At 41.7% G+C, this 16,964-nt stretch overlaps 1 protein-coding gene across 1 annotated transcript in view; it reads right to left on the bottom strand.

Moving 5' to 3' along the window:
* The window catches only part of TRABD2B (TraB domain containing 2B), a 183,591-nt gene that overhangs the window by 16,820 nt on the left and 149,807 nt on the right, over positions 1-16,964 (bottom strand). Inside the window, exon 6 of the mRNA XM_075286244.1 lies at positions 7,039-7,290. Within this exon, the coding sequence (XP_075142345.1) occupies positions 7,039-7,290 (252 nt within the window). The remainder of the gene's footprint in view (positions 1-7,038; positions 7,291-16,964) is intronic.

Here is a 16,964-nt window from a genome sequence, read left to right as displayed (position 1 = left end):
CATCTGGAGGACAGGACTAGCTACAGTAGAAACACAGGCAGACATTATTTACACTGCACCAGACAGGCCAAGAGCGAGCAAACTAGACTTGTCAACACACAGCTGCCATGCAAAGGCACAGGAAAACGAATTGCACATGTAATGGCTATGTCTCTTCCGATTTCAGGAGAGGAGGTTCCTTCCTGTGATCCCCCAAGGAAAGGCAATGGATTTTGAGTTAATATTATTTGAAAGTGACGCTGACATGGAACATGAGGCCTTGATATGTTTTGAAAGGTGAACCTTATATGACATGTAAAGAAGTTTTGAGGAGTAGAAGTGAAGTCTTAGGTAGAAGGTCCATTAACAGGACCGGTGGTAGAGATGGGTAAACTTTGCAAATTTTTTTTTTTCACGAGCAATCAGGAGTTTTGTCAACAAGTTTCGGTTCATACCCAACTTGTTTCATCCAAAATAGAATGGCTATCATTATGCTCGGGCGTCTTTTCAAGCCGGGTTAAAGTGTCATGGCGTTGGTACCCACCATGTGACACCTGAGGCTCATGTGACTACAGCCCAGCTACGATGCCTACAGTGAATCTGTGGTAGTCTAAGACACACCCACTGTCTTATCATTGGCTCAGGTTACTGCTCTGTCCCTCCACTGTACATTGGGCTCTCCTGATTGGCTGTAACATAAGCCAGCACAAGTTCACCAGGAAGTCAGTGAATAGAGAAGGGATTTCCAGTACAACCTTGATGATAGTACATTTCTTGCTCTCACTTATCCAAACAATAGCTGAATATGTCATTGCATGTTTCATATGACCACAACACCCAGACCTCCCAGGATTCCAGTGAGCCAAATGATTCTATGCTGATCTAAGTTTACTTCAATGGAACTGGAGAAGGTCTGACGTTGCAGCCTAAGGGTGAGTTCACAATACCATTGTCAATGTCCGTTGCTGTCATCTGTCATAGGATGAAAGCAACGGACATTAACTGTGGCAGGGTAATGGTAACAGAGGAAGCCCCCACCCATGAAAAATGCACAAAAAATATATATTCTAGCTCTTTTTAGTCTCTTCCAGATTATATTTTATTTTAATTACAATAAAAACTGACAACTACGTAAAGAAATATCTCTGTGACTCAGGAGATCAGCCATGTTCTCCTTCTCTTACAGTATCTTACACATCTGAAACAAAAACCTGAATGCAGATGTGAACCAGGCCTTAGGCAGTTGCTAGTGCAGAAGCCTCCTTTCTATGACCTGTGCAGGACAGGACAGAAATATTGTTAAGCCCCGCCCCTTAGTAGTTCTCTACTCCAAGATGGAGCAGATCAGCAGGAGATTAACCTCTCTGATCTCTGCAGGATTTCTACAAGATTGTTTCAAGAATATGTAGAGAAAGCTGCAGAGGGACAAAAGGTGAGTTAAAGATTAGAAATGAGCGAACAGTAAAATGTTCGAGGTTCGATATTCGTTTCGAGTAGCCCCTCAATATTCGACTACTCTAATCGAATATCGAATCCTATTATACTCGATAGGGGGAAAATGCTCATTTCAGGGGTAGACAATGTTCGATCAAATTACACTTACCAAGTCCACGAGTGAGGGTCGGGCTGGATCCTCCGAGAAGTCTTCTCCGTGCAGCGTCCCCGCGGCGTCTTCTGGCTCTGAATTCACTCTGCCAGGCATCGGGCCTGGGCAGTGCCGACTGCGCATGTCCGTACTACAAGCGTACATGCGGAGTCGGCTCTGCCCAGGCCCGATGCCTGGCAGAGTGAATTCAGAGCCGGAAGACGCCGCGGGGAAGCTGCACGGAGAAGACTTCTAAAGGTAGGAGAAGAACCAGCGTTGATTGGCTGACTGTATAGCATTCGGCCAATCAATGCTGGTTCTGCATCGAACTTTTCCATTCGAATAGCGAGTGGTACTCGATCGAGTACTACTCGCTCATCTCTATTAAAGATCATCTCACAATTACTTGTATTATTTATTTTTAGGTTTAGTGGTTCCTTTAACTGTAAGGTTAGTATTCTTATGAAGACAAGATGGCTGCTCCATGAAGTTAAAGTGAGCAATCTATACACCCGATGGAGGGTATAAGACCAGCTGGGAGATCAGGCAAGGGACCTGTTGCCTCCCTGCTAGTGTTTTCTTGTAAGGAAATAACATCATGCCTGCCATGGCCGCGATGACCGAGTTATTTTTGGACTTTCTATAATTCCACTTTGTACCACTTGTGATTTCAGCTCTCGCTCTGTACGTTCTCGGTGCTTTGCTTGGACTACATGTGTTTATATTTTTTTCCATTCGATATCTAACACAAACATGTGGGCTGGTTGGACTCTCAGTGACATCAATTGCCATCCAAAGCGGGGGCAAATCAGAAAAAATTGCAGAAATGGATGATGATGGAAGCTATTTCGCAGATATTTTCCACTGTAAAAATAAAAAGGAAAATGTTGGACTTCAAAAAACAACAAGTTCAGCTGAAAGCACTTTCACCAAATGGGAACGATTACCCTCATGGCTGCTCTCATGTGATAAATCGCTGATATGATGAGAGGTGCTTGTGTTACCAAGAAAAAGAGTCAAATGGTCAAAACTTGCTACATAAAATGGTAGAAGACTGTCCAATGTTTTTGTTAAGTTTGACAGATGTGTCTTAGCTGTATGATTCACTTAATATGAAGAACGCAAATATATCATCTGCAGAAAGCTACTGACATGGTATAAGATGTAACCCTCGGCTCCAAGTATAGCTACACCGAAAAAATGGCCCTTTTATTAGGTCATAAACACCAAATTTGCATTCAAGATGGCAATAGTCAACCCTATACAGTAGGTGATAATGTTATATTCAACACTGGACAGAAATTTGCTGAGTCTTCACTTTTTCGCCCATCCCCTGTATGCTATAATAGTATTTAAAGGGAGTTATAGCATCAGTGGGGGCCAATCTCTGGGACCCTCATCGATCCTGTGATTGCGCTTCAGTTCCTTGGGTAGGACTTGGATAAGCAGGGTGTGCTATGAAGGGTCGGACTATGATGGGGTAAATGGTGCTACTAAGGTTAGGGCTAGGGTATGCTGGGTAGGGCTATGATGAGCGGGGTGTGCTATGAAGGGTCGGACTATGATGGGTTAAATGGTGCTACTAAGGTTAGGGCTAGGGTATGCTGGGTAGGGCTATGATGAGCGTGGTGCGCTATGAAGGGTCGGACTATGATGGGTTAAATGGTGCTATTAAGGTTAGGGCTAGGGTATGCTGGGTAGGGCTATGATGAGCGGGGTGCGCTATGAAGGGTCGGACTATGATGGGGTAAGTGGTGCTATTAAGGGTAGGTTTAGGGTATGCTGACTATGCTGGGTAGGGCAATGAAGGGTAGGGCTATAATGGGCTTGGTAGGGCTATGAAGGGTAGGGCTGTGATGGGGTAAGTGGTGCCATGAAGGGTAAGGATAGGATATGCTGGATAGGGCTTTGAAGGATAGGGCTCTGATGGGCAAGGTGTGATATGAAGGGTAGGGCTATAATGGAATGGGTAGGGCTATGAAAGGGCTATAGATCTTGCTGTGCTACATTCTCAGGATCACCAGGGGTTCATTACGTCAGACTCCTATAGATCATAAAGTGATGGCTTACTAGTGTAAGCCATCACTTTATGATCTATAGTGATATGCTATCACTTTACATACTGGAACTACCCCTTTAAGTCCTCACGCACATGCTCAAAACCAGTTTTATGTTCTCCTATAGAATTTTCCAGAATGTGATACTTTGGATGCTATATTAATGAATTTTCTTCCCAAAAATCAATAGGGACAGAAATATAGTATAAAGTATATACAAGTATATACACAAGTGTATAGACAAGTATAAAGCCCCTTGTAAAGACCTCATAAAATTCCTTCTCTAAACTACTAGCAAGGAGAACTAGTTTGGAGATCCTTGTAGCGTACCTGGACAGAAGAACATATGGAGCTCATACAGAAGTGCATAGAACTCATATGGCACCCATATGGTCAATCATCCAGAAACATTGTTGAAAATTGAGTACATATGGATCTTCACGAATACAGTCAGAAGATTACTGATTGATTCCAACTTTTCATCTGTCATGTGGCCCAAGACCAATGTGGGCATAAGTGAGGGCATTCAGTCAGATCCCTTTAAGAGTCTCGGAAGAAAATCTCTTCCAGAATAGAGAACTCCCGCGGACGTCTTTCACAGCCAATTGACAGAATGCTACGCTGTATGAAATTCTACTTCATCCTTAATGTACAGGAAGGGGGCAGATACTTTTTCATGTCACTGTCACCTACTTCTGGCTTGGATCGCCTACATGTAAAACCTTGAGACAGGAACAGGTCAAACAACTCACTTAATACTCTTTCTAAAAGCATCGTAGTCAGATTCTTAAAAAAAAGTTGATGCTGAAAATGTAAAGCGTCAAATCCGCCATATGGCGAGGAATGAGCTCACCGCAAACTCCCGGTAAGAGTCGTGCCGTCTGGCTTTCAAGAGGAAATTATTTTCCTATGTTAATGAAAAGGTATCGCATTCCATCTCTCTGTTATGGAAACAGATCTGATTCATAGCGGGAAATTTACCTTTCAGATGCAGTCGGAGGAAATTAAATGTTTAGTTGTAACGGTAACATTTAGATATTTTCAATGAAGTAAAAAACATGGTGGGATGAAATGACATAACAGAGGCGCGGGGTATCTTAGAAGTCAAGAAGTCAGTTCCTAAAACCCGAATTAGGGATTACTTTAGAATAAAGGTGGTAGAAACATCTCTGTTTGGTGACCGATGATGTCATCGGAAGCGAGGTAAATAATATTGACTGGAGATCTTCGTAGGGTGCCCATATAATCTTCAATGCTATACCTGCTATTGAGTAGAGGCTATAGGGCCAAAATGACCTTGGTGGGCAGTGGTGTAACTAAAGTCTTGTGGGCCCCGGTGCAATCTTTTGTCCAGGGCCCCTACCTCATCCCTACAGCGAATTCTTGATAGTGATGGTTACATGTGCTAAGGAGTTAATAAACCTTAGTGTGGTTAGGGGAATCTGTGGATCTCCTTGTCTTATGGGCCATATGGAAGCTGCAATCTCAATGCTGATGTCAATGCTTTTGGGCCTCCTAAGGCTCCTGGGCCCTGATGCAACTGCATCCGATGCACCCCCTCAAGTTATGCCCCTGTTGATGGATCTACGTAAAGCAGAATGTAAATAGATAGCAGGGGCAAACAAAGACGATGGGTGTCATAAAGCAATACTCAGAATAGGTCCAATCCCATAACCCCATCAAACTAAAGGAGGACTTGGCACTTAAAGCCACCCTCTAGTCAGGGGCTCAAAACTGATATGCAAGTCATTACCTATAGAGGATTAATACCTGCTATTTGTTTTCTTCAGATATTGCCCATTGGGTGTTATGTAGCAGCTCCATTAGGATAGAGCCATGATCTGTGACTACAGTTTGCCTACAGGGAGTCTAAGACACGCCTCCTGTCTTATTATTGGTTTATGCTCTGTCCCTCCTCCCTGTAGCTCTGCCTCGTCTGATTGGCTGCTGATTGAACACACATCTAGGATGTCAGTGCAAAATTTGGGAAGATCTTCTTGCCAAGCTGATTATGTCACCAAGGTTATGTCCAAATTGGATATTTACCAGTACCTTGCTACTGATCTTGGTCGCTAAAGCCTGAGATTAAAGACTACCTTTCACCACCTCCACCGACTCCAACTCATCCTTAAATACGTACCTCTGGTTGCAGTCTACTTGAAGTTTTTTTCTCTAGCCCCCACCATTCCTGAGCAATGATTTCAGTGCAGTTATTCTTTGTACTGTCAGGTGAGCCGTCCTGGTCTAGAACAAGGACCCCCCAACTGATAGTAGAGAACAGAACTGAACTGTAACTAACATCAGGGATTGCTTGGGATTGGTGGAAGCTAGAGAAAAAATTCTGGCCATGCCTGAACTTATTGAAGGGTCCAAAGACATGGAAGTGGGTACCGGTCCTTTTTAAAAGGGTTTTCCCCATATACCATTACTTCATGGTCAATCAGTAGGGATTTGACATCTGTGACACAGACTTAGCGTTGCATCTTCTCTAATTTTGGCTGTGCTCAGAATTGCTAAAACACCATTGAGTGGTAAAATCAGCGCATCGTAGCTCCTTCCTTCTGATAGTTGGCCATGGAGGTCCAAACCCTACCAATCATAAATTGATGGCATATCCTAGCAATACTGTATGTCATACTTTATAAGATGGCACAATCCCTTTAAGTCACCCATAGTAGACTCATTATAGGTCAAACTATTAACACAGTAGTAGCAAAGTGGGAAAACAAACCAACTTCATTCTCAATTCCAATTCCATTTAACAACCGATGAAAATTTACTTTTGCATTCCAAAATTTACTCACCCTACATATTTCATATCCAACATTCCCTGCAGTTGATAATATTAATATAGCACCAACATCTTCTCTACCTCTTTACAATTGGATGGTTGTCCACCATGTGTCTTCCATGAACAATAAGTGTATGAAGATGCTTCCTTTAAGAATTATTTGGACATTTCCTACATTCATCCTAACCCCACCAAATCGCATAGAAAACATCCAACAATCTCTCTTCTCCCATTACTTCATAACAGATTGTGCTCAACCAACAATTCTCCTTAGATCTGTATCGACAACTTTTTCCCGACATCCTATGGCCTTTGACAGCAACTTTTTGCCTTGGGTACTCATGTGTCGACCACACATTGAAGAGTATCATGTGGCTCCTTTGGTGGTCTCTTGCAAGGACGTCAACCACAGGTCCCTCAAGGTGATAACCATTATCCTACTTCTCCATGGTATGAAACAGTATCATCTATATTGTAAAACCGAAGACCTCTACACTGAATATGAGACCATTTCCGAATACCCGAGAAGTCTCAAAGGATCTACAGGTTCATGAAGAATGAACTTGGCTGTCAAAACTCTGCTGACTTGACTTCCCCTTTTAATGGAATGCAGAAGAGTTACAAACCTGTCATCCAGCCTGACCCAGAGGTCATTAAATTGCCGCCGGCGCTGGTTTCGATGGTGTTTCCTGTGCCAATTGTTCTGTTTCCCGAATTCTTCTAATTGACTAATACTGTCCGGTAGGAGAAGGTGAGGTGGCAGCATTTCATCATCGGGATCTTCAGGGAAAGATGATGTGGATGGCATATGGTCAAAATACTTCAATGAAGGGGTATCCGTTACTTGCTCGTCGACTGGATTGGGTTCTGGTTTTGTGCTAAAAATAAGAATAAAGTTCTTCAGTACATGATAAGTATTTTTTCATATGACAATTATTATCAGTATTAGAAGGATACTTAGCAATAATCTGTTACATCTGGTGGCATTCCAGATTACTGAACAGCAACAATCACTTACCAGTTGGTAACGTAGGAACATATATGCCCTATATTGCTCCGTAAAGGACTGCCTCCAAACTGCACTAGGTCACCCTAAAAACAAAGTGTGTTGACCCATTTCGGGGTAGGGTTTTTTAAGTCCCACTCCTTTTGGCTAAATTCTATTCCAAAAAGAAGGACATCTCCAAAGAGATCCATTTTGTAGACCCTTGAAATAAGGGGTATGCCTCGAAACGCGTTGTATGGACTTGGACTGCAATAAAGGATCTCTTTGAGTGAGCGCAGATGTCCTTCTCTTCTGGAATATAATTCCTTTGATAATTTATGATGCTCTGTTTGTCCGGATTCATTCTATCGAGGACCATGCCGCAATGATATAAAAGTTATCTTATACAACGTTCTTTAAAGTTTTTGTGGCTATACACAACGTACTATATACAAAAAACGCCTCAAAGGAAGACTGGCCACATATATACTCAAGAACTCAAAGAAGAACTGGCCAGGGCAAAACACATATATAAAAAATATAACACAACGTAACCAGGTGAGAGTCCACCATGATTGTTTCCATTGTCTACGTGTACTCTCCTTTCCCAGGTTACTCCTAAACAGTAGTTCCTATGTTTCAGTATCCCACTATGTTCTTTTTGTTTCATTATAGAATGTTCCCTTTGATTTACCCCAATTCCAAAAATTTGGAACTGTTCCAGCAAATTCAGTACAGTTGGCAACAATGGTTGTGTCTTACAGTCCTATGAAAAAGTTTGGGCACTCCTATTAATCTTAATCATTTTTAGTTCTAAATATTTTGGTGTTTATAACAGCCATTTCAGTTTGATATATCTAATAACTGATGGACACAGTAATATTTCAGGATTGAAATGAGGTTTATTGTACTAACAGAAAATGTGCAATATGCATTAAACCAAAATTTGACCGGTGCAAAAGTATGGGCACCTCAACAGAAAAGTGACATTAATATTTAGTAGATCCTCCTTTTGCAAAGATAACAGCCTCTAGTCGCTTCCTGTAGCTTTTAATCAGTTCCTGGATCCTGGATAAAGGTATTTTGGACAAACAATTCAAGTTCAGTTAAGTTAGATGGTCGCCGAGCATGGACAGCCCGCTTCAAATCATCCCACAGATGTTCAATGATATTCAGGTCTGGGGACTGGGATGGCCATTCCAGAACATTGTAATTGTTCCTCTGCATGAATGCCTGAGTTGATTTGGAGCGGTGTTTTGGATCATTGTCTTGCTGAAATATCCATCCCCGGCGTAACTTCAACTTCGTCACTGATTCTTGAACATTATTCTCAAGAATCTGCTGATACTGAGTGGAATCCATGCGACCCTCAACTTTAACAAGATTCCCGGTGCCGGCATTGGCCACACAGCCCCAAAGCATGATGGAACCTCCACCAAATATTACAGTGGGTAGCAAGTGTTTTTCTTGGAATGCTGTTTCTTTTTGGACGCCATGCATAACGCCTTTTTTTATAACCAAACAACTCAATTTTTGTTTCCAAAATGAAGCTGCCTTGTCCAAATGTGCTTTTTCATACCTCAGGCAACTCTATTTGTGGCGTACGTGCAGAAACGGCTTCTTTCTCATCACTCTCCCATACAGCTTCTATTTGTGCAAAGTGCGCTGTATAGTTGACCGATGCACAGTGACACCATCTGCAGCAAGATGATGCTGCAGCTCTTTGGAGGTGGTCTGTGGATTGTCCTTGACTGTTCTCACCATTCTTCTTCTCTGCCTTTCTGATATTTTTCTTGGCCTGCCACTTCTGAGCTTAACAAGAACTGTCCCTGTGGTCTTCCATTTCCTTACTATGTTCCTCACAGTGGAAACTGACAGGTTAAATCTCTGAGACAGCTTTTTGTATCCTTCCCCTGAACAACTATGTTGAACAATCTTTGTTTTCAGATCATTTGAGAGTTGTTTTGAGTAGCCCATGATGCCACTCTTCAGAGGAGATTCAAATAGGAGATCAACTTGCAATTGGCCACCTTAAATACCTTTTCTTATGATTGGATACATCTGGCTATGAAGTTCAAAGCTCACTGAGGTTACAAAACCAATTTTGTGCTTCAGTAAGTCAGTAAAAAGTAGTTAGGGGAATTCAAATCAATAAAATGATAAGGGTGCCCATACTTTTGCACCGGTCAAATTTTGGTTTAATGCATATTGCGCATTTTCTGTTAGTACAATCAACCTCATTTCAATCCTGAAATATTACTGTGTCCATCAGTTATTAGATATATCAAACTGAAATGGCTGTTGCAAACACCAAAATATTTAGAACAAAAAATGATTAAGATTAATAGGGGTGCCCAAACTTTTTCATAGGATTGTATACGTCAGGTAAACTCCATTCACTACAATGTTAAGATGAGTGGGGATTGGCCCTTGGTACCTCCATTGGTCAGCTGTTCCTGCCGCTGATACAACTAGAATAGCGCAGGAAGCAGATGATACCATTCTCTGTATAGTGGTAGAACGGAGTCACTACAGTTTAGGTCACATTCAAATGAACGGGAGCTGATCTGTAATACCTGCTCTGGCCATTACACAGAGAACGGAGCTATCTGCTTCCTGCTCCATTCTCCACGTATCAACCACTCAATGGAGGTAACGGGTGTGGGACCTCTCCCAATCTGATATTGGTGACCATTCATTAATATTTTCAGCCCAGAAAACCACTTTATGATGGAAATATGATGAAGTTTTTCCTCCGAGGGTGTCTGGCACTTTGAAATGGCTCCATTGACTATGACTTCAGTATTTGCCTATTTGGCTTTGCAGGTAACCTACGTGTGATCCTAGGTGTGCTATTTTGTCATGCATACCACAGTCTACCAGACGAAAGGATCAAAAGCTTGTCTATAATGCATGACTTGTTCTTACCCGGCAAGTGATGTCAGTACAATAACACATCATTGTGAGCAGCTTAATGCGAGCTACTAAGAGCAAAAACGAAAATAGAAGTCAAGTTATTATGACATCTGTCTAGATCGAAACACTTCATCTCACTGTATTTATATGACACAAATCAGACTTTCTTGCCCCATTCAACCATAAAACCCCCAAACAGGTTAATAAAGGCTCGTAGTCAGAGCTCGCATTCAGCGCACCTTTAATTCCATGTCTAATGTAAACCTGCTGTGGTTCTCCTTAAATGTAATTCCACTTTTCAGGCTGTTCTTTTACAAATTCTGAGATTAAGGTATTAGCACCCAGGGCTTAAGCCGGTCATAGATTTAGCAATTTTGATTCAAGGCAAATAAGCCATGGAATATTCGCAGATGAAACGAGAATCTTGGAATCGAAAAAAAGTCGTCTTGTCTCGAGTTAATGGTCAAGGTAAGGAAGGACACCTCTACACATGGACTGCCCAAATCTACTGGAGTTGAGATCCTATGGGACCACCTCTATGATGTCCATATACACTGACTACCAATAAGTATTTGGACACCCAGTAAAGCTCAGCGGAGGTGGAGTTATGGTCTGGGGGTGTTACTCCTGGTATGGACCCTTGGTCCCAGTGTATGGTAAACTCAACGCCGACGCCTATTCCACTATTTTAGATAACAGGGTGCTTCCTACATTATGGCGGTTTTATGGGCCGGACCAATGGATGACAACGCCAGCTGTCATGTAGCGAGGTCTACCATGGCTTGGTACAGTGACAATCAGGTTAACTGACTGGATTGGACAAGAGCCCAGACTTGAACCCTATCGAGGACCTCTGGGATGAGTTGGATCACCGAACTAAGGAGAGCAGCAGCCGACCAAAATCGGTGAAAGAACTTACTGGTCTTCTCCAAGCCAAATGGAATAAAATACCACTAGCCGTCATACAAGGACTTGGGGAAAGCATGCCCTGGAGGGTAATTGGAGCTCGGACCACAGGTGTCCAAATACTTATTGGTAGATAGTGTACCCTCATAGGACATATAGACAGTGGTTGACTTTGTGAGACCTTAGCTTATAGACTACGACCCATTGAATTCTATTTTTCGAGTGCTTACTGCTTTAACAAAAATTGCAAGCTATAATTCAATCCGTGTCCAATACGTTTGTGCGTCATTGTTTATAAACAGCCAAAAAAAGATTCAAAGATCCAATATCCGCGACTTTATATAAACTTGTCATACTTCCACTGAAAATCCCCGTTACGGTAATATGCTTCTTTTCTGCTGCCTTTGGGGAAAAAATTGAAATAAACATTTTTTACAAAAACACTTTCTAATTTAGGAGCCCGGCAGATGTCGAAAATCTGCAAAACAGATTCCAATCAAATCAAAGACCCTTTAAATAGTCTGCGGTAAACAACCCTACGGAACGGCCGGTCGTGGTACAGTCTATGGAAGTTCCATTTAGGAAAGTAGCGGACGCAGCTCGCACAGTAGAGGAATGTAGATGGTAACAATTACCACCCAGTCATGGTTGGTAGACAATGTTCACATAAACGTAAGGCTCGGCTGAGACAGCTCCCTCTTCACACATGGATAAATAGTTTGAGAACGGAGATGAGTGAAGCGCGTATTTACATTAGACACTGAGCAAGACCAGGGCAAGACAGTAAAATTGACTTTATGAATGACATCAATTTGCAAAAATGTTCCTTCGTGACAACTTAGCGCTCAAGTTTGAAAACTTTAGCTGCGGGTATTTATGTAAATGGACAGGCTGTCTGGAATACTGTACTTAGAGGATGTGATTTTATCAGACCTATGGCTGGTATACATTATGGATGTTCTAACAACTTTGGGAGGACTGAAATGTTGAGTTGCAGACAGTCAAGAGAAGAAAAATGAAAGCCTAAAAATGTATTTACCTACTGAGGGTTGGGAACATGTCCTGAGACTATTCTGCCAAAAACTGTAGGTCACAAAACGCTTCACCTAACTCTAAACTTCTCATCAACGTCAGATAACTGTTGGCTAAGGGGTGCTTGGGTCAACTGGATTGGGTCAATGGGGAGAAGAAAAAAAACTTTGCCAGACACCTCTGGTGGCAGCGTAAAAGACTTGGGTATGTTTGATACTATCTGCTCAGTCCTACTTTCCATCGACATCTGCCATCACAGGAGGCCCTATTACGCATTAGATTGTTGGTCAGTCCAACCAAAACCAAATGTATGTGGCCAACTCAAAATTTGCTAAGCCTATTCCTCAATCGTCCTGAATTTTCAGGGTCCAAATAGCAAAAATTGAACGATATGTGTATTGGTTTGGCAACTGAACCAACTAAAATGGTTGCTGCTCTGATGAGTTGGTCCACATTGGGAAATCCTTTGAAGTGGTCAAGGAAGAACTTTTATGGACCGACACAGTGATTCCAACTTAGGAGCAACCTACTCATAATGCGTCAGGGTTTTTATGAGCTAATACATTTCCATGGAAGTGAAATATATCGTTTAGGCTTCTTCACAATCCTGCCAACCCAAGACAATATTTGTTTGCTATGTCCTAGGTATTGTTGAGCATGGTCACACATTAGGTCTCCATTGGTCGAAAGACAGTTCCATCCGTTTTGGAAAACCTCTTCCCAAATAAGTGCTAGTTGGGACACCACTCTTAAAATTTTTTCCCTCTATACTGTACTATGTCACCCATTTGGGCATATGAGTGATACGTGGTTATGGGAAGGTGCTCAAAGCAAAGTTTTTAGTATTGAGTAGGGTTGAGCGATCGGGATCGGGAAAAATCAGATCCCGATCAGCAGTCCAGCAAATTTCACGATCGGGATCAGGAGGAAAATGATCGAAAATAGGATTTTGAAATCTCAAGATCGGCTCAACCCCACTTTATATATAATAAACAATTAGGGTTGAGCGATTGGGAAAGATCAGATCTCGATCGGCGATCGAGCAAATTTCATGATTGCAATCAGGATCGGCTGGAAAATGATCAGAAATCAGATTTTAAAATTGATCCTGAAATCTCAAGATCGGCTCAACCCCAGTACTGAGACAATGATTTGGAGACCCTCCATAAAGTCTAGTTGTGTATAAGAAGAAACAACTCTCAAGTGGGCATCAAAGTGTCCAAATATGGATTTTTATGAGTGTTACTTTGCAGAATAAATTCAAAGCAAGTATATTATAAAGCCAAAGGTTTCAAGACCGTCTTAGCCCACACATCTCTTTCGCTGTGTACTCAAGCATGTTTGGGAAATCTTATTACTTAGAAGTGATGGTGTGGTGATTTGTGGAACTAAAAGACTTCAGATTGTGCCGAGCCTCCTGGGCAGCACAGCTGGCAGTCATTGTTATGCTCTGTAAAGTTGTCTTGCTAAAAAAAAAGTGGATCATAACATAGAAAATGTTGACTGACAAGTTGGCGTCTCGAGAGGTCCTCCTACAGCTGTGAATGGAAAGAACAGAACCGCTCACATTAGCCACGGTATACTGTAAGATAAAGGCACTAAATAGATTATTACAATCTTCTTTGCTGATAGGAGTTATCTGAATAAAGCCAAATGTTGTTGTCTCAATATTAGCAACCAGTGATGGTTGACGTCTCTTGCCTCCAACAATGGTGGGTCTCCATGTTGAAGATGTGGATTCTTACCATTCTCTACCATTATTCTTAAGAGTAAGTTGGATTGCGTATCAGAAGCTGGAGACGGATAAAATCCTACAGAGAGAAGAATCCATGGAGATTTGGCCAAGTTATAGAACCTGGCTAACAATGGAGCTAAGCATATTTTTGGAGTGTGAGTTGAAATTTTGGACGGAAACCCACAGAATGACAAGTCCATGGAGATTTGGCCAAGTTGGATGGAAACCTACGGCCACTCTTGGCCCACTTAACAATACGTCTTGTTGAGTTAATATCTAAGCTAATACACATTATCAGTGTCATCTTTTTGGCAGCAGCCAGATTGGACTTCATGTTGACAGTCTGCATATGGTTGACGGTTGTACAAATAAATACCTTTGCTCATGAGACACTGGACAAAGTCGATGGCGTGACAGCTGTGCGGCCATTCATTCACTTTTATCCCATTGTGCCAACTTCTGCACTGAAGGAGCTTTTGTGTCCTTCAGAAGCGGTATTTACAAAACTCGACAAATCTATACATCCTGAACTTTTTCCCTCTGGAAACATGTGCAGAGTCAAATAAATAACAGATTTAATCTGACGGCACAGATTGGAGTCTTTTCAGGGACCTGCTGTAGAAATTGGTTCCCCAAGTTTTCAGACTCTTCGAGACACTTTGTAAAGTCAATGTGTTTGTTTTTCTTCTGCAGGTTCTGTTCAGCACTTAGACGGCCATTTACTTTTTTTGGGGGGGATTTTTTTTTTAAAAGACCTTTATATTAGATTCCTTTGACTAGACATGCTGGGTTAGAACATACTGTAAGATGTAAGCGCAAGTTTTTTGGAACCAAAAACTTATCAATAAATTATTTGCTTTACTTGAACATGACTATGGACTATATGTATTACTCCAGGCCTGAGTTCCTCAATCTGAGGTTGGGCAGCTACAGTGAGGCTACAACTTTTGACGACATTTTGAATTGGAAAATTCCATAGTTAATTATTTGGACCCGAGAATTCTTCCAATTCTACTACCATCCTTAATTGGTGGAAGAGGAATCGTTTCATTTTTCTACTCTCTTTAAGTGGTCACAGAAGAGTCATCCCATTCTTCTACCCACCATAAGAGGAAACATTACATTCTTCTACCCTCCACAGAATGAGGGAGAAGAGTCATCCCATTCTTCTACCTCCACAAATGGTGGGAGAGAAGTCATTCCATTTTTCTATCTCCATAAGCGGTGGGAGAGAAGTCATCCTATTCTTCTATCTCCATAAGTAGTGGAAGAGGAGTTACCCAATTCTATCTTCAATAAGTATTGTCATATGCGAGATCATATTCTCCTACCCTCCATAGAATGAGGGAGAGGAGTCATCCCATTCTTCTACCTCCATAAATAGTGGGGGAGAAGTCATCCCATTCTTCTACCTCCATAAGCGGTGGGAGAGAAGTCATCCCATTCTTCTATCTCCATAATTGGTGGGGAAGTCATCCCATTCTTCTACCTCCATAAGCGGTGGGAGAGGAGTCATCCCATTCTTCTACCTCCATAAATGATGGGGGAGAAGTCATAACATTCTTCTACCTCCATAATTGGTGGGAGAGGAGTCACCCAATTCTTCTATCTTCAATAAACATTGTCAGATGAGGGATCATATTCTTCTACACAACTGGTGTCACGGGATTAATACCACTCTTCTACCCTTCAAAAGTGTAGTGTAGTGTCAGAGGAGTAATTTCACTTGTCAACCCCTCCCATATGTGGGGTCAGAGAATCATCCCTTTCTTTAACCTTCAATAAGTGGTATCTGAGGATTCATCCTATCCTTCTACCTTCTAAAAAGGGGTCACGTGATTCATCTTATTCTTCTACCTTCTACAAAGGATTCACCCCATTCTTCTTCCCTCCATATGTGATCTCCAGCTTAGAAAGACCAAGATATTGCAATACATTGCCATGAGATGTCTACTCTACGTGGTTGTGGTGTGCTTTGTAGAACGTCAAGGGTTTGGTAGAATGTCCCATTATTGTACGGGTATGGGTATGGGTGGACACACCTTTACATGTCTAAGTCCAACACAACCCAACCCTTAAATAAATTGTTGTTGGTTGAATGGAACTATGGATGAAAAAAATGACATGGCGAGCCTGGAGGACTGAAATCATGACCATTTAACACCTAAGCAACTAGGATTAAGGAGGTTCTCCTCTTGTTCTGCTCTATCTCCTCCAGCTGTAGTGACCTCAACATAAAGGCAACAACGGACCTCTCCAAAAGTCACACCGACACCTTAATATAACATGGAACATACACACTGAAGCCACGGATCGCAACTACAAGGAATGGGTCAAGGAGTCAATTTCCCTTCGTATTACAAGATTCTGTGAAAAGTAAAATAAACATTTTATACAGTGAACCCTGTAGCAAAAAGGAAAAAAAAAATCCAATGAGTTTTCTTCTGCTCTTTTTTTTAATTAAGAAAATTTCCTCTGGCTTAAAACAGAAACAATTGTGCCAAATTTAATTCCGAGCCTTCGTTTCGGCCAAGTTACACACCAATGAAAAGTGAAAGTTGTAATTAAAGTTTATACAGTTTGTGGTAGCTCGGCCATGATTGGTGTTTTCAGCCGCTGCCTTGTAGGAACGTAGTCATTTGATCACTTTAGCCAAGATCTGCTGCTGTTGCTCTTCCAATGAACACACTGTGACAATGGCTCCATTGTACGCCGTGCAAAGACCAGTAAACGGCACTAATGGGACGCGATATTAAAAAATAATACATTTTACCTTTCTTTATTGTATATATCTCGCGTACAAATGACCTTAATGAACGTTGACTATTATAAAAATATCTATAAGGGGGGATGATGTCATCACTTAGTAGTCACCATTGATGATGTCATCACTTTTGGAAGCATGTCATGGGTTAAGTCTAGGATGTTCGCAAAACTGAACAGCTACTAAAAGAGTCCAACCATGAGTTTTAAAGGGA

This window comes from Leptodactylus fuscus, chromosome 9 (genome assembly GCF_031893055.1).
Source record: "Leptodactylus fuscus isolate aLepFus1 chromosome 9, aLepFus1.hap2, whole genome shotgun sequence".
NCBI classification, from domain to species: Eukaryota; Metazoa; Chordata; class Amphibia; order Anura; family Leptodactylidae; genus Leptodactylus; species Leptodactylus fuscus.
Note: the sequence above shows the minus strand (reverse complement) of the source record. Positions and strands in the feature narration are given on the sequence as shown.